Raw genomic sequence first — 24,219 nt, forward strand, 5'->3', positions numbered from 1 at the left:
GCAGTAGGTAGACGGACAGTAACTCACACAGTAGCCTGCCCCACTCTGTCGTAATTCGAGAACTGTTCCATGGAATTCCACTAGGGGTCAGTACAAGGCTACATTGCTAATTATAGGATCCAACAAAACGGTGATAAGGCTCAGAAGCTTCAATCAAAATGTGTGGCTGACTATGCAGATGGTCATGTATATTGTGGTCAACTAATATTTATTATTGCGTAATTCTTGTGTAGCTGCAAATTTGGAGCACTAGAGATTTTAAAAATGGTTAGTTTATTTCAACCAAAACAACTATGCCTAATAGCACGTCACTATTTATCCAAATTGCTCCTTACCATCCTGCATCTGTCCCGCAAGTCACACTCAGGGCTCGATGAGGAGGAATGGATAGCCCACCAAGTCAGTTGTGACAACTAGGGCTACAGTTAATTCCTTAATATTATGTTTCCCAAGAAAGGGGTCAACATGTTTTTTTTTGGGAATGATGTGTTTGACAATATGACTAGAATATCACATTTCAGGATTTTAAGGGAAGTTACACTTTAAACTATTTGGGACATTATTTTACCAACAGCCAAAAATAACCTATATAAAATATTACATTTGTATAATCAATCAGCCACTGTCACTGGATTGTCGGCTGCTGGTTTGATTTAGGTATGATGTGAAATGAATGGAGGAAACCAAGGTGACATGTCAAACATTGAGTAGACCACTTCACATGCTTTATTCAGTATCCAAATAATTAAAAACATCTTGATTTATTATACATGTACAACATCAGTACAGATTCTCTTTTTTCAAAACCATGGAAGTGTGTCTGCTTCTCAGATTTTTTTTAAACTCTTTTCTTTTTTTAGAAACTCTATTTTTTCAACAAACAAAACACAAAGGAAAGGATGGGGGGGTTGAGTGGTGCAGTGAAAGGGACAATCGGAAGGGTAAGGCACACATAAAGGGTTGACACTTAAACATCAGGTGGGGGCAGGGGAAATGAAATATAACTCAAAACAAAACCACTTGCTTAAATCTGCACCAGACACCATAGCATGAATTATATCCACAGTAAGTCATATTCCGGAACTGTTAATTAACCAACACTTGACAAAGAAAACAATTGAACTACATTGACAACAAGGAAGACATTGTGTTGATTTGTTAGCACCAAAGATCCGATGGTTGTTAGCTAATTATGACAGGAAAGGAATTCTCTATCAAATACCAATAACTGGACCTCATGTGTTGATATTATAGCACCTTTGACAGTTGTTTTCTTTCTAATAATACTCCTGTAGCGTAAAATCTGCCCTAGAGTTCATGAAACATTTAGGGTAACATGGACTTCTTCTCTGAGGTAGCCATTAAGGTATTTAAAGTGAAGGTGAACTTTCAGATGTTTTTTTGTCATGAATTTAGAACAAGACACTCGATTTTTAAGATGTATTTAATACCAGAAAATGGTACATAGCATTTGATGGTTTCATTGTCCTTCCGCAGTGGTAAAAAAAGTCACCTGTATCTCATTGTGTTTCTCCGGGGGAGATTTTACACTTTACGACTTAAAATCATTTTCTTGTGTCCAGTGGAAACAAAATATTATTTTTTAAGTGTCCTTGCTTGTTGTAGGTTTCGGTTGAAGTAGCAGTCCCCTCAAACAAATTATTCAGAATCAAAAACACACAAACGACGTCTTCAGCAGAGTAGTTTCAAACTCGTGGAACTGTTTGGCAACCGAATGAGTTTGTAGGTAATGCATAGAAAATAGAATTAGAGATGACGGCTAGAAAAAAAACAATTTCATGTCCACATTTCTTTTTATTTATACGAAGCAGACGGGGCCAACTTCGACGCCAAACTCCTGATCAGGTGCACCAACGTCCATAGGAGCGATGTCAATGATGGGCAGGCGAGATGTTTTTGATGTCTTGTAGTCGATGACTGTCTTGCCCCATGTGCCAGTATGTGACTGTGGAATGGAGAGAGAGAGAGAGAGAATGGGTCAGAACCAAAAACCAGTCTTGGTAAAAGGGGTTGGTAACACACTAACCTCTACATAACCTCTCTTTTATTTAATCACTTCATCTATCTTGAGTTCCTTAATATGCATTTCACACTGTCTAATCTCAAAATGAAGCCAATGCACCACCACCTCATGTGATAGCAGATGAACAAAACAAAAAAGAGAGGCGAGATATAAAGACAACAGAGTAGAAGAGAGAAGAGGAGAGTAGAAGACCGTAGAAGACAGTTAAATACGAGAGTAAAGAGAGAAGAGATAGCAGCGAGTGGAAGAGCTCAGAAGGGAGTTGAAAGATAACGGAAGAGAGTATAGGACAGTAAAAGTAGACAGTAGTAGTAGGCGTCTCACCGTGCAGCCGTCCTCGCTGACGCTGTATGTGAAGCGGCTGTTGCCCTCGGCTCTGATCTCGATCTCGTTGGCTCCCTGGAGCAGCAGGGCCTTCTTCAGGTTGCCTGTGGCCTCGTCCATGTAGGCAATGCTGTTCTTGCAGTGGTACGTGACGTTCTGGGATGCTTCGTTGGACATCAGGCGCATGAAGGTCAGCTGGATGTTGACATCTTCTGGGTTGGATCCCTCGCTACCATACTGGAACTGGAGAGGGAGAGAGGATGGGGGTTAGTATCATGAAGGTAGTGTTGTAGTGAAGGCAGGACACTAAACCTCAAGTCCAAGTCAAGTCCCATGTCCCTAGCGATCCAGGTTTGAGTGTAAGACCGAGTCATTCTGTCACCTGGTTACGCTGAATGGTCCATACCTGGAAGCCATTGTCCATAGACTCTGAGAACCAGACGTGCTTCTTCTCCCTGATGTTCTTGCTGGTGTACCAGTTCTTCATTGGGACGGTATCCTGGGATGGATAGACACAGGTCTCTCCGGTTTCCATGTTGCAGTAGACCTGGACAGCATCCAGAGGAGAGCCCTGGTTGGGGTCCACCCAGTACTGGCCTGTGGGTTAAGGAAAGAACAGAAGATAAGCCATCAAGGTGCTTAAGGTGAAAATAAAAGTTAAATAAAGTAAAGTTATTCTTTGAGTTTTTTTAATGTAGGCTGCTAGCTCTTTGATGTTTTTGGCTGTGTTTTGAGTGTCTTATAATTTCAACCAACCAATCAATCACTGATCACAGCATGCCTAGTCCGTGACCAGTGTCTGTCTGGAGGTGGGCTGGACTGAGCCTGGAACTTACCACTCTTCCACTCGGGGTGGCACATCCTGATGTCACGGCACATGCGGGCGGGGTTCTTCTGGGATCCCTCGGGGCTGCGGATGTTCTCCACCTTCTGGCTGAGGCTCTTCAGGGTGGTGTCCACATCCATGTCACGGTCGTTCATCATGTCAGGCTCGTCAGCGCGGTAGTGGTATCCTCCTCCTCCTCGCATGGGGTCAGGTCCCTTCTCCTGGTTGTAGATCGGTGCGACATGGAAGCCGCCGCCAGCGGGACCTGGAGGTCCGGGCAGACCAGGAGAACCAGGAGCACCCTGGGTAGGAAAGAAGAGGATAGAAAGGGGTCAAAACTGGCCTCAAAGGCTGTGTGCTGTGTGCTGTGTGCTGTGTGTGCTGTGTGCTGTGTGTGCTGTGTGCTGTGTGCTGTGTGTGCTGTGTGTGCTGTGTGCTGTGTGTGCTGTGTGTGCTGTGTGTGCTGTGTGTGCTGTGTGTGCTGTGTGTGCTGTGTGTGCTGTGTGTGCTGTGTGTGCTTGTGGAGGAAAAGAAGAGGTCAGTGTGAGACTTACAGCTGCTCCCATCTCTCCATTGCGACCACGGGGTCCGGGGGGTCCAATGGGTCCAGGCAGACCGTTCATGCCATCTTTGCCAGTGGAGCCAGAAGAACCATGGGGTCCCTGTAGGACAGAGACAAAACAACAACTCCTTTAGAAGTCATATCCCTTGAAAAGGAAAAGGCACAACACTCGCTCACCATTATTTATTTAAACAACTATTAACAACTTGACATTTCAGCCTTCATCAATTGCCTTCATTTAGAGGTCCTATTCCTTCCACTCCAACGGCAACATCACTTTAATAAAGGAACAGATCGGAAATCCCTGCGTAATCTGATGTGTGTAATCGTGTTGTTATGGTAAAGAACACAACATGACATATGTATATTGTATTATCAGCCTTGATTCATGTTCTATTGGTGGGCTTGAAGTGTGTGTCACACTCACTCGGGGTCCAGAAGGTCCGTTAAGTCCAGCAGGCCCAGACTCGCCAGGGGAACCCTATAACCAGACACATCACATTAATCACACATTAGATCAGCCATGGTAAAGCCTAGAGAACAACAGATCTTCAACCCAGAGACAATGTGCATGCTTCCTTAATGCCTCAAATCCGATAAAAATGACTTTTAAAATGGCAGTACATAAGCATAAAGAGTAGCACCTTACTTTAACATATGATCCATTAGATTAGTCAGGAGTTGTATAATATAATAAGCCTGGTATACTCACAGAGGGTCCAGGAAGACCGGGCATGCCGTTTAAACCTCTGTGTCCCTTGTGGCCTCTCTCTCCACCCTCTCCAGCCTCTCCCTTGTCTCCACGAGCACCAGCAGGTCCCTGCAGAGATAGGCCAAGGGGTCAAACAGGTATTCAACACTGCCAATAAATATCGGACAGCCTTACAATGCATTAGGTTAAGGTGTATGGATGCCAAAATGCTGACAGAAAACTTACAAGACCACCACGACCACCAGCAGGACCGTTAGGGCCAGCGGGACCAGCAGGACCCTGAGGTAGAGAGGTAGAGAGAGAGAGAGAGAGAGAGAGAGAGAGAGAGAGAGAATCAAGGATAATGATAAGTGTGTAAAGAATAACTGTATAACAACATATATAAATAATACCTGAATGAATGGTGGTTCACTAATCTACTCATATACAGCACATTGATGTATCACAGGGTATGTATCCCAGGGTATGTCAGGGTAACATTGATGTATCCCAGGGTATGTCAGGGTAACATTGCGAGCTAGTCCAACAAATGTCCAAAATGAATTTTTTTTTATTCTAAGGCCTGAATGTTAATATAGTCGACCCCTAAATTGACGAGAAGAGGTACTTACAGACTCTCCACGGCTACCAGACTTGCCAGAAGCACCAGAGGGACCGGGGGCACCGGGAGGTCCGGGAGCACCAGGGGAACCAGCATTACCATTCTCACCACGGTCACCCTGCAATGAACACAGACACACAAACGGACAAACACGGACAAACACACACACACACACACACACACACACACACACACACACACACACACACACACACACACACACACACACACACACACACACACACACACACACAAACGGACACACACACACACACACACACACACACACACACACACACACACACACACACACACACACACACACACACACACAGACAAAGAGCCATCAGGGTAATGTCGCCAGTGATATGGACAAGTGTTGGTGGATGAGGTGAGGTTCCTGTTGGTGGATGAGGTGAGTTTCCTGTTGGTGGATGAGGTGAGTTTCCTCTCTTACACTGTAAAGCTCTTTGAGCATCTTGAAAAGCTCTACTTAAAAATGCAGTAAGTGTATACATTATAAGTCAAATAGTCTGTTTATATGTATTATCCAGCAGCAATGTTGTTTATAACAGAGGTTCAGTGTAGCAGCTGGTTTGATAGTGGAAGCTTACCTTGGGGCCGGGGGGTCCATCGCGGCCAGAAACACCATCGTGACCAGTGGAACCCTCACGACCAGCTTCACCGGGTGCACCAGACAAGCCAGGGGGTCCCATGGGGCCAGGGGAGCCACGCTCACCGACAGGGCCGCCAGGTCCCTGCTTACCGGGCTCTCCCTGAGAGAGGACAAGGGAAAGGTCAAGGGTTAAGACAAAGCTAAGACAAAAGTGCTTTTTTTGTGAGTTAATACTTTTGATAAGAGGTTAAGAGTAATATGGTTATTGTTTTGGGGGGGTTGTTGTTGATGGGAACACTCACAGCTGTTCCTGGTATTCCTGCAGTACCGCTGGGTCCCCTTCCTCCGGGGCCACCCACAATACCACGCTGTCCAGCAATACCTCCGGGTCCGGGGGTTCCTGGGGCTCCCTGGAGAAAAAGATGACAGATTATTCACTGCAGCAGGGAGAAACAGAACAAGCTTTTATAAAGAGATTCATCAACATGGTTTAAACTTGACTACATACATATGTTACAAATCAAGTAGAATTACAGATTTAGATTTGTATTTGTTTCTGTGCTATAGTTGTTTTTTAACATTCCATCTGGTACATTACATCGTTTTTATTTTGTTTTGTAATGCTTGAAATATAGAATAATTGTTGTTTTGGCCCAATATCCCTTCATCCCTTTAGTATTTGATGTGTTGTTCTGTTTACTACTTTGTTTCTAGCTGCTGTTGTAGTTTATATATGGTTACTTTACTTACCATTGGACCATCGTTACCCTTAGATCCAGATGCTCCTGAGGGACCTGGGGGTCCGGCGGCTCCAGCCTCACCAGGGCGACCAGCATTACCAGTTTCACCACGTCCACCTCTCTGTCCCTCTTTACCAGCGGGGCCGGGGGGGCCTGCAGATCCGGGGGCTCCCTGAAAACATTTAGGAGATGAGGCGAGTTTGTTCAGAGCAACATTTTTTTAAATATAAAAGTATGTGAGTTAAAGATGTTTAACTCCAGAAGCCAAACGTGATATGTTTCAGTGTGCATGAATGGGACTGTTTGGTAGATTGTTGAGAAGATGGAGGACCTTGGTTAGGTGAACTTACACTTCCACCAGGAGGACCGACTCTCCCACCAGGACCAGGCATACCAGAAGCACCCTACAGACACAAACACACGCACACGCACACACATGAGATAACAGAATAGCTTTCACAAAAAAACACATACTTTACAACTATTTGTTTTGTATACATTTTTGTTCAGTTGAAAGCAATTAAAAGTGTTGCTTTGAGGAGAAGTTTGAGGTTCTTACAGGGGGTCCAGGTGCACCACGAGTTCCTTTAGTACCAGAATTACCAGCGGGCCCCTGAGGACACAAACAGCAGGGAGTTAGGCCATAAAGACAATAAATAGAACCTAGGATAATAAATATATGCACTGAACATTACTATATTATTTAGAACTGTGTCGTTGTATGTGTCGAACTGCTTTGCTTTATCTTGGCCAGGTCGCAGTTGTAAATGAGAACAACTAGCCTACCTGGTTAGATAAAGGTGAAATTAAATCAAATAAAAACCAACACAGGACAAACTAACAGTCACATCACCTATTCAGTCACCTATTCAGCACTTTTTCAATCGGTCACTGTATTACAGTACGTTTCAGGATATATATATGTTGTACACAGGTGCCCTGTTAGCTTGTCCTGTATATTTGCAAACTGCTCCTGAATTGGTTGATTCAGGAACAAACAGCAACATGAAACATTTATTTTTCTATCTATCTTGGAAATTTGAATGCAAATGATAAGTATGCATCAGTTGGACACATTATAAAATGTTCTAGTTGGGGGGGAGGGTCTGGGGGGTTGGGAGTTAAAACTGATTGGACAGCCTCCGACAGCCATACCTGAGGTCCGGGAGCACCAACAGGTCCACCGGGCCCGGGAGCACCAGCCTCACCCTTGGGGCCGTTGTTACCGGTCTCTCCCTTGTTGCCAGGCTGACCATCAGCACCCTGAAGTGGGAAGAGAGAAGTGGAAAGGACTGGTCATTACTGGGTTATGGGATTCCACTGGAAACAGAACAGTGACCAGCTTCAGAGTGTTCTGGACTGGACCAGGCTGGGTGATGATGCTACTCACAGGGGGTCCAGCGAATCCAGCAGGTCCAGGGGCACCATGCTCACCACGCTCACCCTGTAGGATTATGGGTGGAAAACACACAGGGTCAGAGGTTGGGAATGAAAAGCTTGTACAGTGTGATAAAGAGAAATGGCGTGCCATCATTCGGCGTATTACACCACCGTCATAAGCAGGTGAAGATGTAGTATGTCATTGGAAGATACTCACAGGGGAACCGCGACCTCCAGTGGGGCCAGGGGGGCCACCGAGACCACCCTCACCCTAAACACAGAGAGAGAAAGAGAGAGTGGCGACCAGATGAGAATTAAACTATCTCATATTTGTCTCAATTGAATACTTAATACTTAAAAAAATAATGTTATACATCAAGGCTGTAGCTACACTATAGTTTTTCAACAAATGATATTGCACTGTTTACTGAGTAATAAAACCGTTTCATCCAAACAGCATTTTGCTCTTACCTTCTCTCCATGAGCACCAGTGGGTCCAGGGGGTCCGATGGGTCCAGTCATACCACGCATGCCGTCTTTTCCAGGGCCACCGTCGGCTCCCTTGGGGCCACCATCACCTCGTTCTCCCTTGGCACCAGAGTTTCCGCCTGAGCCGCGCTCTCCGGGCATTCCCTGCAGACCTGGGGCTCCCATACCGCCAGGGGCACCAGCAGCACCACTCTCACCCTGAACAAATATGGTAGACAGAGACACATACATTAAAACTCCTTTCACATTATGGCCAAATAATATATCAACAAAAATGTTACATCCAGAAAAATATTTGTTGCGGTGCAAAAATAAATAAGAAAATTACTAATGATATGGTTGTATGGGGCCTAATGTAATTCTCAGTCCTTGGATCAACATAAGGACCAAGTGAATTATTTAATCAATGACGTCATCTGTATCTGTGCTCTCCAGTGTTCTCTTACCCTAGCTCCATCGTTACCGGGAGAACCATTGGCTCCACGGGGTCCAGCGGGGCCAGCAGATCCGATGCCACCACGCTCGCCTGGGAAACCTCTGTCACCCTGAGGAGGAGAGGGGAGGAGAAGAGGTGGAAAAGATGGGTGGAGAGGAGAAGACGGGGGGGAAGAGGAGGAGAAGGTTGTAGGAGAGGAGAAGACGGGGGGAGAAGATGGGAGGAGAGGAGAAGACGGGGGGAGAAGAGGAGGAGAAGATGGAAGAGAGGAGAAGAGAAGACGGGGGGAGAGGAGCAGGAGAAGATGGGAGGAGAGGAGAAGACGGGGGGAGAAGAGGAGGAGAAGATGGGAGGAGAGGAGAAGAGAAGACGGGGGGAGAGGAGCAGGAGAAGATGGGAGGGGAGGAGAAGACCGTGAACATCATGTTTAGTAATGGAACAGCTACTGAAGAGTGAAGCTTAGACAGATGGCAGCTTCTGGGGGTTCAGATCCTATTCAGAGCTGCAGTAAGGTACTGTACTTACTCTGGATCCACTGGGGCCAGGACCTCCAACCTCACCGGGCCCACCCTGTGGAGCGACAGGGGAGAGAGGATCAGTCAATCAACCAATCAATCAATCAATCAAATGTATTTATAGCCCTTTTTATAGCAACAACTACATTTGGGTAAAAAACTTGCTTTCCAGCAGTATATAAGATATACTTTTCCAATTTCAATTCAATATGTCATGGAATTACATCTAGAACCTATAGGACCTCTGTGATGGAGGGTACTACTTACCTGCTCACCAGCCTTGCCAGGCTCACCAGTAGCTCCCTGAGTTCCAGGCAGACCCTATAGGGAAGATGGGAGAGGTGTGGTTGAGATTTCAGGTCAACATGTAACATTATTGGTTGAAAATGTGAATATGGAGACAAGTAATGATTGTGGAGGTTAGGTTTGTGATTGGTAACCTACTTGGAATCCATTAGGACCGGCGGGGCCGCCCTCTCCTTTCTCTCCTTGAGAACCCTGGAATATAAGGGGGGAACTATATCAGCGCACAGTTTAAGTATGGTGTCTGTGTGGCTCATGAATGAATTCATACAAATGTGTCTCAATGTGTTAAGAGACAATCCAATATTGAAGGAGACAATGTACTGGAGATGTGTGTGGCTAAATGTACCATTCATTCTAAGAAAGATATTTGTGAATACGTACAGCAGGCCCTTGGGGTCCAGGAGCACCAGAGTCACCATCTTTACCAGGAGCACCCTAGACAGAAACAAGATGGCGTCTGTTACAAACCGAAGAAAACACACAAATGGCCTATAGACAAAGGGCCCTATTCTGACTTGATATAAGTTGACTTAACATGGACTTCAGTCCAAAATTGGACCCATATCGCATAAAGGACACAGTATGAAGGATCGATCCTATCTGTTTCAGGTATAAGTATAGCTTTACTTACAAGACCACCAACAGCTCCAGCTTCACCTCTCTCACCGGGCTTGCCATTGTCACCCTATACGGAAGAGACAGACAACATTTATATTTTATACAGTGTGTCAGAAAACACACTGAACACACGACCCCTAACATTCATTTAGATTTGTTCAGTATATGAAATAGTATGGTGAAAATAATTAGTTAGTAACAACTATTTAGGAGGGAAATTAATGTTAATTTGTTTGTATGTTTGTTAGCTTGTTTGTTTACTCACACCAGGTCCTTTGGGTCCGGGGAATCCCATGACTCCAGGCTGACCTCTGGCTCCTGAGGAGCCTGGGGGTCCGGAGCGACCGTCGTTTCCAGTGATACCCTACAGTACATCAGGAGAAGAGAAGGATCACACAGGTCATGAAAGGGTTTGGTGCCTTCCAGATTGAACAAATGACATGACTACCACATGATCCACTGTCGTTGCATCACGACTAAGAGACATGGGGGACAAAACGTGTCCTCTCGATAATGTCCTCTTGCCAATATAGTTTATTATATATCATAGTAATAATATAGTAATTAGGGATGCATTGAGTTTGCAGTGAATAGGTCAGTAGTACTTACAGCAGGGCCAACTTTCCCATCGGGTCCGGGGCTACCAGGGCTACCAGTCATACCCTGCAGCAGGCAGGGAGAGAAGAAAACACATTAGATGACATTCTACCTGAGAATACAGGTTACAATACTCAAAGACTACAAGTCTGCACAAAATCTATGTGAATGATATATCATGTCCTAAACTGTGCATGCTCTTACAGTAAAGTTAAAGGTCACATGGTGAATTGATGGTAGTTTTTTTTTTTTCAATGAGAAAGAGAGAAATAGAGAGAGATGTGGACAGGTACCACTCACCTTGGATCCGGGCATGCCAGGCTCGCCAGGACGACCAGCCTCACCAGTGGCACCTTGGGCTCCCATTGGTCCATTGGCTCCACGCTCACCAGGGCCACCCTATCACATAGGAAGATCAATTGTTGATGTCTGCGCCATGTTTTGATAGGTAAGCATTACAGTAAGCTCCAGGGCTCAGAGGTGAAATAGTGCTATATGAGGGTAACCATAAGGACACACACAGACAGCATATTTAAGAATAAAATGTGTTTCTAGGTTCAATACAATGTTCTGCTACGATGCTTACAGTACTCCTTCATGTCATGTATGACCAAACATGGCGTCTGACCATGACTCCACACACCAGGTGTCATGTTTCTTAGACCATGGCTTTATAATTGAGGGTTTATTAACTATTAAAATCAAATCAAAGTGTATTGGTCATATACACACTGTACACATATTATTATAGGATTATATCATTATTATTATATCTGACTGTTGACTCACCTTGCCACCGGCAGCTCCATCTGAGCCGGGGAAACCACGCATACCAGCCATACCCTGTTGGAAGAAACAGGACCAAAATTACACATGGGACCATAGCACAGGCACACCATGTCACAAAGTCAGGGCTTGACTGACAAACACTGACCCCTGGGAATTCAACGTATTCTACAGTATGCAGATGGTTGTGGGCCTAAGTAGTATAGACTGGTGGCTGAGGCTCTAAGTAGTATAGACTGGTGGCTGAGGCTCTAAGTAGTATAGACTGGTGGCTGAGGCTCTAAGTAGTATAGACTGGTGGCTGAGGCTCTAAGTAGTATAGACTGGTGGCTGAGGCTCTAAGTAGTATAGACTGGTGGCTGAGGCTCTAAGTAGTATAGACTGGTGGCTGAGGCTCTAAGTAGTATAGACTGGTGGCTGAGGCTCTAAGTAGTATAGACTGGTGGCTGAGGCTCTAAGTAGTATAGACTGGTGGCTGAGGCTCTAAGTAGTATAGACTGGTGGCTGAGGCTCTAAGTAGTATAGACTGGTGGCTGAGGCTCTAAGTAGTATAGACTGGTGGCTGAGGCTCTAAGTAGTATAGACTGGTGGCTGAGGCTCTAAGTAGTATAGACTGGTGGCTGAGGCTCTAAGTAGTATAGACTGGTGGCTGAGGCTCTAAGTAGTATAGACTGGTGGCTGAGGCTCTAAGTAGTATAGACTGGTGGCTGAGGCTCTGATGGTTGGTTTATGGTTTTTCAAATTCTAAAATAAATAAACATATTTACTGTAATCATATGGAGAAAACAAAACGCAAACACTTTAAAATGAATCTGTCTATGTAGAGACACATTTGTTATGAGGAGAGGCACTTCAGGGAAGGGTTATCTAACATAGGAGAAGGGGGCTGAGGAGTCAGAGGTGGGGAACGTACACGCTCTCCAGGGGGTCCAACACCACCAGCTCCACCGGGCTCACCACGGGCGCCTCTCTTTCCCTCCTCACCAGAGGGTCCAGGGGGTCCACCGGGACCAGCGGAACCCTGGTTGGAGAAAGAGTTGGAAAGGAGGGGTCAGACATGAGACCAGACCCATTGTACAGTAAACTCACCAGTCTAACAACAGCTTCAGAAGAAACAGGTTACACCTGGGTTAGACACCTATGGCCCAGACACAGATTGATCATAGTCCTGAACAAAAAGCTGCATTCATTGGGATTTTCCAGTGAAGATGCTTGTTGGTCCAGAACTGGGCTTGTTTAATCTGTTTCCCGGATACAGGCTCAAAATTTTTCAGACATGGTAAGCTGATTGCTAAATACAGTGTGCAAGATTGTGTTTCCATAGGTGATATATCATAGAGTTCATTGCAAACTTACAGGCTCTCCCTTTACACCGGGCTCTCCCTTGGGGCCTTGGGCTCCGTGCTCACCCTGTAAGGGAAAACAAACAAACAAATCACATCAGGTAACACACCACTACTTCCTGTTACACATCACAAAATGGAGTGAAGTGCTACAAAAGTTATACCCCATAGAGAGGCATTAAATTACTGTGTTCTATTGAATTTTGTGTTGTACCAATTTACAAAACAATACTCGCCATGACTGCTTGTTCAAAATAGCACAAGCACATCACAAAATAATGCAGCACAGCGAGCGTATACATTAAATGCTATTTGACCAATTTACAAAATAGTGATCGTAACAGTGGTACTCACATGGTTACCCTTGGGGCCGGGTCCACCACCAGATCCAGGGGGTCCAGCCGGGCCACGAGTTCCTGGGAAACCAGGAGCACCAGAGATACCAGCAGCACCCTTTGGGACAGACAAGAGGAGACAAATGTTAGTGTACCAGTAACAGTAATACATACTATACTGTTAGTCGTTTTGCATAAAAGCGTCTGCTAAATGGCATATATTATCATTTCTATATGAAGTATTACCCGTATTAATTTGAACATAATCTATCATAGATCATCTGAACAATCAGTTTGATGTATCCACATGGCTCATACTTACAGTGGAACCCTTGCCTCCTGCTTGGCCATCACCTCCAGGGGCACCCTGTTTGGTTAGAGGAGAAGAGAGGAAAAGAGAGGAAGAGAGAGGGGAAGGGGTTGGGGGGACATTATATTACAGTAAACTTCAGGGGTCAGATGGTGCACTATGAGGGAAACTATAAGAATATACACACATACATACATATAATATATATATATATATATATAAGGATAAGGATATACAGTATGTAAGATAAGGACATATAAGCATTAGCAACCAGGACAAATAATCATATCAGGGCAAGCATATGCATGCACAACAGTACTCACAGAGGGTCCAGCAGCACCAGCGGGTCCGGGGTTACCGGGCTCTCCACGAGATCCTTGGGGTCCGTCTGAGCCACGTCCTCCTTGAGGACCAGTCTCTCCCTAAGGGGGGCAGCAGAGAGGGAATTAGGAGGGCGTATGGATACTGGATATTTAATCTTTGTGACTGATGTTACCGTTGTGTGTGTGTGTAGGGGGACGGAGAGGGGGGATTGTGTGTGTGTGTGTGTGTGTGGGTGTGTGTGTGCATAGGAATGTAGGAAGATAATTAATAATTTGTTGTTTTTATGTCATTCATATTCTGTACGACTTCATCTTCTCACTCTTCTCATTGTTTCCTCTCTGATAGAGCTCTGTACTGACGAGGTGTACATATGCCATCTGGTGGCCACTGCCTATATCAGATCAGGGTTAGGGTTAGCGGGTTGGGGTGGGGGGTATGACATACCTTAGCTCCAGCACCTCCGGGGAATCCAGGGGCACCAGATGGGCCAGTGGGTCCCTGAAAATATCAAATAAACACTTGTTAAATTCGCATAGTCAGGACCAACACATGACACTGAATGGTGTACCCTGAATTGCTTTGACAGGTTGACAGGTTAGTCACCAGTAATAAAGATACTTACATTAGATCCAGCAGGGCCAGAGTTACCATCGTTACCACGAGCACCCTAGAGGAAGAAGCGGGGGAAATGATTATCAATTTATTTATTTCTGGTTCTGATAAGAACAATTTATGAAAGCATATTGGCCAGGTGAACAAGTGTAAGCATACTGCACATTAAAGAAAGGAGTTGATATTTAGGGGTATTGCAGCAATACATCAACATGACATCAAGTCTCAGACTTTTCTGTGTCATTGGAGATAGTGTCTAAGGTTTTTCTGCGATTCATGTTGTGATCAAACAATCTATCAATCAAATGAAGTGAGGGCAGTGCAGTGTGGTACTTACAGAAGAGCCAGCGGGTCCAGGGCGGCCTCTCTCACCAGGAAGACCACGTGCACCCTGGGGAGACGGGAGGGGTGAGGCAGAGGGAGTTCAGTAATGCTAGATAGTACAGTAATGCTGGCTGGCTACTTTCACTGGGCCATAATGTTTTGTTTAAAAAACGGACATTATTTAGTCTTTGCTACTCCTGGAAAGCAGGTTGATATCTTTAAAGTTCCCGAGAGTTAATGGGCTCTGATGTGTTTATTGAGACGAGAGCTTTACTTAAATGAAATCAAAGTGTATTTGTCATATGAACGGGATACTCACCATAGCACCGGAGTTGCCACTGGATCCAGGGGAACCACCCTCTCCCTGTGGTCGGAGGGATAAAGAGAAAAATAGGAAGAAAACACCAGGGAACAGATGAGTTCTCCACAACAGGTAATGATAGACTCACATGGCGATAGATATCATTAGATAGACTTCTAACCTTAGGGCCAGCTGGGCCACCGTCTCCCTTGGCGCCATCCATACCATTGAAACCCTGAGGAGGATATCAAAGAGCATTTGTTAGGTTAGCTGTTATTCTGTATGGTTAGGAGTGCAATGTAGGAAAGTTGTAGTGTCATGGCCATCATATCATCGTGGGAGGAGAGTGAAGTTGCCCTTAGTAGCTTTCCTTGGGTCAGTTATTCATTTCCCCTGCTAATGGTTAGGGAAAGGATTTGGGGAGGGAAAGCTGATCCTAGATCTGTACCTAGGATACATTTCCTTGGGTCAGTTATTCATTTCCCCTGCTAATGGTTAGGGAAAGGATTTGGGGAGGGAAAGCTGATCCTAGATCTGTACCTAGGATAAACTTCACCCTGGAGAATCCTCAAGTCCCTCCTCCTCCTTATACTACTCACTCTGTGTCCCTTGATGCCGGGGAGGCCAGGAGTTCCGGGGGTTCCACGACCACCCTGTAGGATAGGAGAAGAAGAAATGTTGTGGACTCGTCTTCATAAGAGACATAAAGAAAATAGTGTTGCCTTTTCAGTGTTGAAACTAAAATGCATTTTTATTGGTCTATTAGAATGGTTCTCATCAAACACACAAATCTGTCCTGTAGGTCCTTTACTGATATGAACCAAGTCTGTTTTGACAGGAGCTACTGACCCTTGACCTATAGGGTTAAAGGGCTACTCACCTGAGGACCAGCGGAGCCACGCTCACCGGGGCGACCAGACCTGCCAGGCTCACCCTGTAGAGTAGAGAGGAGGGATGGAGACAGAGGTTAATGGAGAGACACAGAGACAGAGAGGTCCTCTCACTGTGAATAATTCTGCCGCTAATACAAACAGTGATAATAATGTGGCATAAAAAACTGTATAAAAAATGGATGATACTATTACTATGATTATATTATATATATTATTAAAATGTATGTAATGATAACATGTCAATACAATATACATTGGGGAAAATATTATGGTGTAAGTTGCAAAGGGGGAAAACTAGACAAGTCTATGTTGAGTTCTGTTTTTACAAATGAACATGGCTTTCGAGCTACAGATCTAACAAATGGAATGAAATAGAATGAAAATTGAGATCGTGCAAAAAATATGACGTACATTATCTCCGTTCTTGCCATGGGGGCCCATTGCACCACGTTCACCCATGGGACCCTACAAGGAACAAACAAAGATGAGTGGATGTGTGTGTGTGTCCTTTCAAAATTGATGATATTGTGTGTCGATGTTGGTTCGCAAAGGTTGCTAGTGCATGAGTATAGTTACTATAACTGCTGTACATCACAAATGTCAGGGCTCAGTGAAATATAAAGTAAACACAATTGGATGAAGTGTGTGTGTCTGTGTGTGTGTCTGTGTGTGTGTTTGTGGGGGGGGGCTTTTTGGGGGGTATGGGGGGGCTGCTACTACAACTATTGGTCATGGTCAGGAAGTGGTGCTTTCAGAATGTGTGTCAGTTGATATTTAAATCAACAGGAAGTTCTCATTTTTGAATACTCACAGAACCGCCAGGCTCACCGGGCTCGCCAGGGGGACCATGGTGACCGGAGGGACCCTGGTGGAGGACAGGAACACAGATCCAACCATGAGACACAGGTTATATACACTACTGTTATTAGTAATACGGCCCGGTTTTCCTGGCCTAAAAACATGCTCAATGAAGAATCTCCATTGAATGATCTTTTTAGTTCAGGATCAAGGTTAATCTGTCTGGGAAACCGGCCCTATAAGAAGTATTGTTATAAGATATATATTACTTAAGTCAAATATAAATATACAACACTGTATACTGTATAAATGTATGTACAACAAATGTTATAGCTGGAATGATTTTTACACCTATATATCACACCTGGTATAACAAAAAGAGATTCAAATAAATGTTTCATTATTTGTCTTATAAAACATGAGATGAGTGAGGTTGTTGTTGTTGAAAATGAAAAGAAATAATGAAAGGATACTTACGGTGTTGCCTGGTGGGCCAGCAAGACCACGGGGCCCCATAGGGCCCTGATGGAAAACACAACAACCAATTAGTCAATTAATAAATGACACCATTGGTAGCAGTACATTACCTCCCTTGATTGAGATGAAGTGAATATGTGAGGTATTGTAATCTAAAGCATAAAATACATAGCTGATCATTGTGAGCAATCACTACCAGAGGACTACTGCAAACCTGAAAGTGTTGTACTGTACTGTACAGCTTAGTGTAAACTACACTGCATAGGCAAATCGTCACCTAACCATGACAGGATCCATGATCTTCAAAACAGCAATACCATGTAGCTAGAGTTGATGTGTGCGCCCCCGCGGAAATCGATTCTGTATAATAAAGATATCGAAAGGCGAGACTCTCACGAACACGTACGTGTTGGTTGTTTTTGCTCCACGACACCCACAAGCTTCACGGCACTTCGGTACAGCTGATGTATCAACTTCTGTCTGTAGCATCCGAACGGTTTTGCATATAGTTCAACTAGTAATTAAACTACATTTGTAGTAGCTTGGTGGTTGTTGAATTCAACTCAAATCTTGGTAGTGTTCAGACCTGCCTAATTCTCACTTGAAACATAGTTTTTGTGTCTACTAGGCTAAATTACACATTCTATTAACATCTGACTCCAGAGTGATATGTTCTTGCAATTTGTAGTCTATGACATTTCAGATTTAGATATTATATTTTTTCACAAAGTAGTTTGGATGGAGTGAACTACTTTTTCAAAGTAACTATAGAACTAAATATTTTATATGGGTATCTATAGTGTAGCGTAACTTCTTCCATTGTGAAGTAATTGGTAGCTTAAACTATATATCTTAAACACTGCTCTGAAGACTGCTTTTGTAGAGGCTTGGAATAGACCACATACATAATGGTTGTGCATTTCTGAATCCAGACAACAGAAATGTTGCCATCTAGTATGTGTTGCATACAGTTCACAATGGTGCTTGATACTGCCTGAGACCAGACCTCTTAGCTCAATTTAGCCTACAAATGTGGCTCCACTTTGATCACTAAAACAGCACAGAGGAAGACAAGATGAGGACATTCATACCATCTGTCCCATTTGGGCCTGGCCACCGCTGGATTTCTGGTCATAACCATGGTGCATCTGAGGAGAGAAGACCTGCAGGAAAGGAAATAAATAATCAATTGTTTTCTCATTTCTTTAAGTTGTGGATGTTTCTTAAGCATACAGCATAGAGGTGACAAAACGGCTGGTTACAACTGTTCATAACCGGTTACAACTGTTTATAAAATTGTCTGTAACTCAGTCATAGGTTGAGTCCCAGATGGCACCCTATTCCCTATATGGTGCACTACTTTTGACCAGCGCCCTACTGACCCTGGTCAAATGTAGTGCATTATATAGGGAATAGGGGTCCATTTGGTCCATTTGGGATGCAACCTTAGTCAGAGGGGGAAATAACAGCTTGATACATGACACAATGAATCATACAATGTGGCTAGTCACTACTATCATCACCATCAAGAAGGAGGAATAGTCTCCCTCTACTACCAACTGTCTCAACAATCATAACAGTTTATTGTGTGCCTCTGTATTCTGTCTCTAGTCTAACTCCTCTCCTCCACAAACCAGATTTAGAGACTAGGGAGCTGTCCACACACCGCTGGTGCTGAAAGGAGCAGGGAGATACACACACTACTCTCTAACTTAGATATCTATTAATATTTCCTCTCGGGCATACCAAAAACCATGGACATGGATAACTCTGGTACTAGACTGGTAGTGACTGGTAAATATCCACAGGAAATAGCCTTTGGATATGATTTTGTCATGGCGGTAACTTACTCCGCCGCCAAGGCCAGGAGGTCCAGGGGGGCCTGGGGGGCCGGGCAGGCCAGGCTGGCCATCCACGCCATCGTTACCTGGAACACCCTCAGGACCCTGGAGAGATGGACAGACAGACAGATACATAGGTTCTTAGTAACAAAGACAGAGAGATGGATAAGCATGCCATGAATAGCAGTTCTGGCTCTACTGTTTTCCCCACAAAACAAAAATCTCAAATTATTGAATCTGGGGCTCCATGTGCTAGAAAGCTACATCTGGATTTTACCACCCACAGGAGCACTTGACCTGTGATGCAAAGGTCAAAGTTCCACCAAAGGTTGATAGGTCAATAGGTCAAATCCTTGAAAAATACATACCAGTCTCTAGAAACTAATGTCAATCATTACTTTGAAAGATTTGTATAAGTTAAGTAGTTAAAATGACATAGTATTAACTATACTGCAAAATAGCTTTTCTGTGCTGAGGTACTTAAATCTGTACTGAACAGAAACAGCAGATAAGTCAAAGCCTTTGCCTAAACCCCAGCTCCTCCCCTTCTGAAATACCCACCTGTGTTTACAATCTTTTACAATTCAAATCTCAACCTCAACCTTAAGCACCACTTCCATAAAGTGCCAAAGAATCAGTGACACTAATGCACCGTGATTTCCCCCCCTATGTTTTTCATGGAAAAACTGTACCCTTAGTAAATATATATATATATGATTTCATTTTATTTCTGAAAATAAAGCGTTTCAAACTTACATCGTCACCCTTGGGGCCATCACCTCCCTGTGGTCCCTGTGGATGTACAACAAGAGGAAGAGAATCAGGTGTGCTGCAGTGCTTGTTTCACTGCACGACACTTCAATGAGAGCGGTGTAAGCCTACTGGGCTATGAACTACTAGAGTCAGTACACATGTAGAGTAGGCCTAGCATAAATGAAGGCATTGAACCTTTGGTGGAGGATTACATGGTAGGCCTACAGCAGGGTTGAAAGGTATCACAGTTTGAATAAATATGAACCATAATGAACATATGGGCTCATTTATGAGGCCTGTAAGAAGGCCAGAGTTCAATCATTATTCAATAATGTTAATACATTGATAATGTGATTTTTCACTGACATAATAACACAATAATACATGTGTTATAACACATAAAACATGACATAATAACACAATAATACATGTGTTATAACACATAAAACATGACATAATAACACAATAATACATGTGTTATAACACATAAAACATGACATAATAACATAATAATACATGTGTTATAACACATAAAACATGACATAATAACATAATTAACACAATCAATACTAGTTGTAAAAGGTGCATAAATACCTCTGGCTGAGGACGTTCTGGTAACTGGGGATCTATGAAATCAATTAAGAGGAAGAGATCAGATTATTATTACCCCTTATAAACTCATATCACCCATGAACCTGGTAGTAAAAAACGTATGCTGTAAAACAATGATTCTCAATGTACAATAATACCGTGTTGACAATTAATGTATGGCTGGATCCCATATTGCAGGGTGTGAAGGCATTACAGGCCTACTGCTGATTAGGCCTATATACCTGCCTTGGGGCGGCAGGTAGCCTAGTGGTAAGACTGTTGGGCCAGTAACTGAAAGATTGCTGGATTGAATCCCGGAGCAAAATCTGTCGTTCTGCCCCTGAACAAGGCAGTTAACCCACTGTTCCCCGGTAGGCTGTCATTGTAAATAAGAATTTGTTCTTAACTGACTTGCCTAGTGAAGATGTGAGTGTAAAATGTATCTGCACATCCACATCTCCAGCATTGAACAGGGTTAATCCATTCATAAAGGTGTGGGGGAAAGAAAAGCAATAGTAATATCCGATGTGATTTTTTTTTGCTGCTTATCCTCAATGAGGTATCCACAGTCCATTCTAAGTAATGGCCAGCGTGTAAGGCTGTGTAAGGCCCGCCCGGTTCCCTTTGTCCCCCTCTGTCTATAACTGGAAACGTTGCAGCCTATTGGTGCCACTGGGGGCGCCAGAACGCTACCAAAAGGCACAGGTGTAAGTGGTCATCAAAGGTAGGCTACCCTCGCTCTCGGAGTCATCGGGGCAGATAGGACAGCATTCGCCGTCGGGGATGATAGGGTCGGCGCAGTCGGTTGTGTCCTCGCAAATCACTTCGTCGCACATAACGGTTCCGCTGTCGCAGACGCAGATCTGGCAGGGTTCTGGTTTCCATACATCCTTATCGTTGTACTGTTGGCCGTCCAACGAGCAGCTGCCGAATCCGCCTGCGAAGATGGAGAGTTTTGGAAACGTAAGGTAAGTCACATGGCAATTGAATAGACCTATCAGAAGTGAGCATTTCAAAAGCAAACGATTGCTGCAATTATACTGTCTGAATGTCTGATAAAAAGGGATACATTATTTAAACAGAACAAACTGTTTAAGCATATTTCTTCTAATGTGTAGGTTAGACCCAAATCTAGTTGAATATGAATGACACAATGCACGAAAAATTCGAAAATAGCAAACCAGTCATGGCTGTGAAACTCAAATCCTGCCACAGGTAGTCATAATGTAGGATCATAGGAGACCACTCCCAATGAATGACATAGGCATAAGATTAGCAAGGCCTATACCTACCAACATCCCAGGCTCATGGCCCAACTAGAGAATATTTTATGATATATCATAGATTTAGAGAATTTTTAAGAGAATGTAGCCTACAGAGACAGGGTTCTCTCTTCATTGTTTTCCAAACTATAGACATAAATGATCTGAATGTCCTATTGTGTTGCACTGGTTGTTGCCTTTGCAGTAGACCAGTATTGGCCAAATGCCATGGGGATGTCTAATGGAGTTGTGATGTGGTTGGTGAAAATGCAAAACATAAAAAAGTTTCCAAATGACATAAACCTCTTCGTGGCATGCATAACGTGTAATAACATTTACCCAGGCCTATGTTTGAACTTTGAACTACAAGTGAAAGAATATGAAGTGGGCCTAGGCCTATAGCCAAAGTCAGACAGGCCTGTATACCCTACATGTAGCCAAGCAAGGCACACTGGCGAGGGTTCGGGTGCTGGCGAGGGTTCGTGTGGTGATTTGGGCAGTCGGCCCAGGCTTGTTTTGTCATTCTGGTGATGAAGCCAACATTTCCAATATCTGCCACAGAGCTGCGCTCCAAGCCTGTACAATGACTTTATAATCCACCGAGCCACACCCCCCTAGCTATACCCACCCAATCTGATAAATTGATGTCTAGACAATTCCTGAAGACGTCATAGTACAACTATTTTCACTTAATTAGCCTCCCTGGTTTAAAGTTATTATAAATCAAGCAATGGAAAGTTCTTATTGCAGATGCCATGAAGTGTATTAAATAGGCTACACATTTCCATGTATACTAGTATGCTAGTATACTAGTATACTAGTATGGAATATGGCTTTCCTATCGCCTAATCTTTCAGGAGTTTGATTCAGTCCAGGCACAATTCGTCGTTGCCATTGTACATAATATAATTCCTAGATTTTGATGATAGGCGTCAATGCCAATAATATTTTATTATTTTTCTAAAAAACATTTCCCTGTTTCTTATTTGTATTTAACATAAGTAATATAATTGTTTCAAGTGGTTTGTAGATTTGTATTTTATTCCAATTCCATTTTAACATCATGTCATCATTGCGCATCCAAGCTTTTGCAACAGCTAGAATTTCCCTTGCCGGAGGACATGAAATAGCGCGTTAAAAACGAGCGCATGGGGCTCACTGAACATGTGTCTGCACGCCAGAGAAAACAGCAGCCATGGAAGCAAAAAAATATACAATCCTTGTTCAATGCATCGAGCTTCGCAGCTCCGAAAGCAATGATATAACCCCTTTGATGATATTTGCTGACAATATAACGTCAGGTGTCCCACAGGGTAGGTAAGCGTTATTTACATCATCCCAAACATAATAGAACGGTCCCTTTACGCGCTATCCATTGTTCTTGCGAGCGTCCCTGTGTCCCATAATCTCATATAAAGTGATACTTACTATCGTCCTCTCCTTGACCTCTTGCCAATAGCACTGCTGCGCTGAGCAGCAGCGCTAACCGAATATCCACAAAGCTGAACATGTCTAAATATTAGACATGTAGACTCTTTGAGGCAAGGGGAATCCTGTTTTAACTCCTCAGACTCCAACCATAAAAAGTAGGGTCCGGCACTTTGTTACTCCAATCCAGACCCTGACAGAACCTCCCTACTGCCTAAACAAATGAGTGAACTGGGTTTTTATATGCCAAACTTTTGGGGAGGTCCTGGGCGCAGAAGATAACTTGTACAAGTGAAAGGAGTCCCTCCTTCACAAGGGGGGAGGAGGGTGTCAAACAAGTTCACATTTTGGTTAAAACGTGGACATTCAAACACGGTGCGGTTTTTTCCTTTTTCATCTTCAAACGGTTACCCGACCCGGTGGAAGGTCTTTGCACTGAAAACTTTTGTTCAACTTGAGGCAAGGTGTGGAGAACACTCCATCGTTTTGATCAACACTTTGGAATCTGTTTTCTCTTAGCCAAAACAGAAGGCTATATTCCCTGCTGTATATCTGCAGTGTTGGAGAAGTTGCTCTGCAAATATACTTTACCCAGCTAACAATTACTTTACAATGGAAGGAGTTCAGCTAAACTAAAGCTAACCTTAATGAATAAAATATAATTTACTCAACTAAAATTAGTTTGGGAAAGTAGTTCACTACATCTAAACTACTTTGTAATATATTATCATATCTACGTCTGAAATGTCATAGACTACCAAATTGCAAGAACATATCACTCTGGAGTCAGATGTTAACAGAATGTGTAATTTAGCCTAGTAGACACAAAAACTATGTTTCAAGTGAGAATTAGGCAGGTCTGATGTTGAAAATGAAAGGGCATTATTGCCTACTTCACCCATATTTTATTTTGCAAAAAAAGTAGTGTGTAGTTCCAGTTGTTAGCTACACTGCTACATATATAAAACATGAACTAACTACTGAAAACATTACCTATATTTGAATTTAGTTCAACTACCACCAAGCCACTGCAAAATGTAGTTCAATTACTAGTTGAACTACATGTAGTTCACTA

General features: G+C 43.6%; 1 protein-coding gene across 1 annotated transcript; it reads right to left on the bottom strand.

Moving 5' to 3' along the window:
- Positions 1–689: 689 nt before the first annotated feature.
- col1a1b (collagen, type I, alpha 1b) lies at positions 690–23,360 on the bottom strand. The gene is made up of 49 exons (XM_020460449.2): positions 23,145–23,360; positions 21,188–21,391; positions 20,458–20,489; positions 19,867–19,902; positions 19,120–19,215; positions 18,361–18,432; positions 17,270–17,314; positions 16,806–16,859; positions 16,406–16,459; positions 15,982–16,035; positions 15,701–15,754; positions 15,283–15,336; positions 15,120–15,164; positions 14,814–14,867; positions 14,487–14,531; positions 14,309–14,362; positions 13,864–13,962; positions 13,553–13,597; positions 13,250–13,348; positions 12,909–12,962; positions 12,466–12,573; positions 11,556–11,609; positions 11,067–11,165; positions 10,779–10,832; positions 10,435–10,533; positions 10,183–10,236; positions 9,933–9,986; positions 9,690–9,743; positions 9,513–9,566; positions 9,256–9,300; positions 8,741–8,839; positions 8,277–8,492; positions 8,023–8,076; positions 7,816–7,869; positions 7,581–7,688; positions 6,985–7,038; positions 6,776–6,829; positions 6,436–6,597; positions 5,988–6,095; positions 5,684–5,845; positions 5,080–5,187; positions 4,694–4,747; positions 4,469–4,576; positions 4,184–4,237; positions 3,749–3,856; positions 3,205–3,496; positions 2,775–2,965; positions 2,369–2,611; positions 690–1,966 (listed from the first exon to the last, which is right to left on the bottom strand). The coding sequence occupies exons 1-49, from the start codon at positions 23,224–23,226 to the stop codon at positions 1,820–1,822; spliced, it is 4,383 nt and encodes a 1,460-aa protein (XP_020316038.1). The 5' UTR covers positions 23,227–23,360; the 3' UTR covers positions 690–1,819.
- Positions 23,361–24,219: the final 859 nt, after the last annotated feature.

Source organism: Oncorhynchus kisutch, linkage group LG25 (assembly GCF_002021735.2).
Source record: "Oncorhynchus kisutch isolate 150728-3 linkage group LG25, Okis_V2, whole genome shotgun sequence".
Lineage (NCBI taxonomy): Eukaryota > Metazoa > Chordata > Actinopteri > Salmoniformes > Salmonidae > Oncorhynchus > Oncorhynchus kisutch.

Coding starts and splice junctions, on each gene's coding strand:
- col1a1b (XM_020460449.2), bottom strand. CDS start 23,226: ATGTTCAGCTTTGTGGATATTCGGTTAGCGCTGCTGCTCAGCGCAGCA. Junction 14,868..15,119: donor GTGGCAACTCCGGTGCTATG/GTGAGTATCCCG, acceptor CCGTCTCCCCAG/GGTGCACGTGGTCTTCCTGG. Junction 3,857..4,183: donor ACGGACCTTCTGGACCCCGA/GTGAGTGTGACA, acceptor TCTGTCCTACAG/GGACCCCATGGTTCTTCTGG.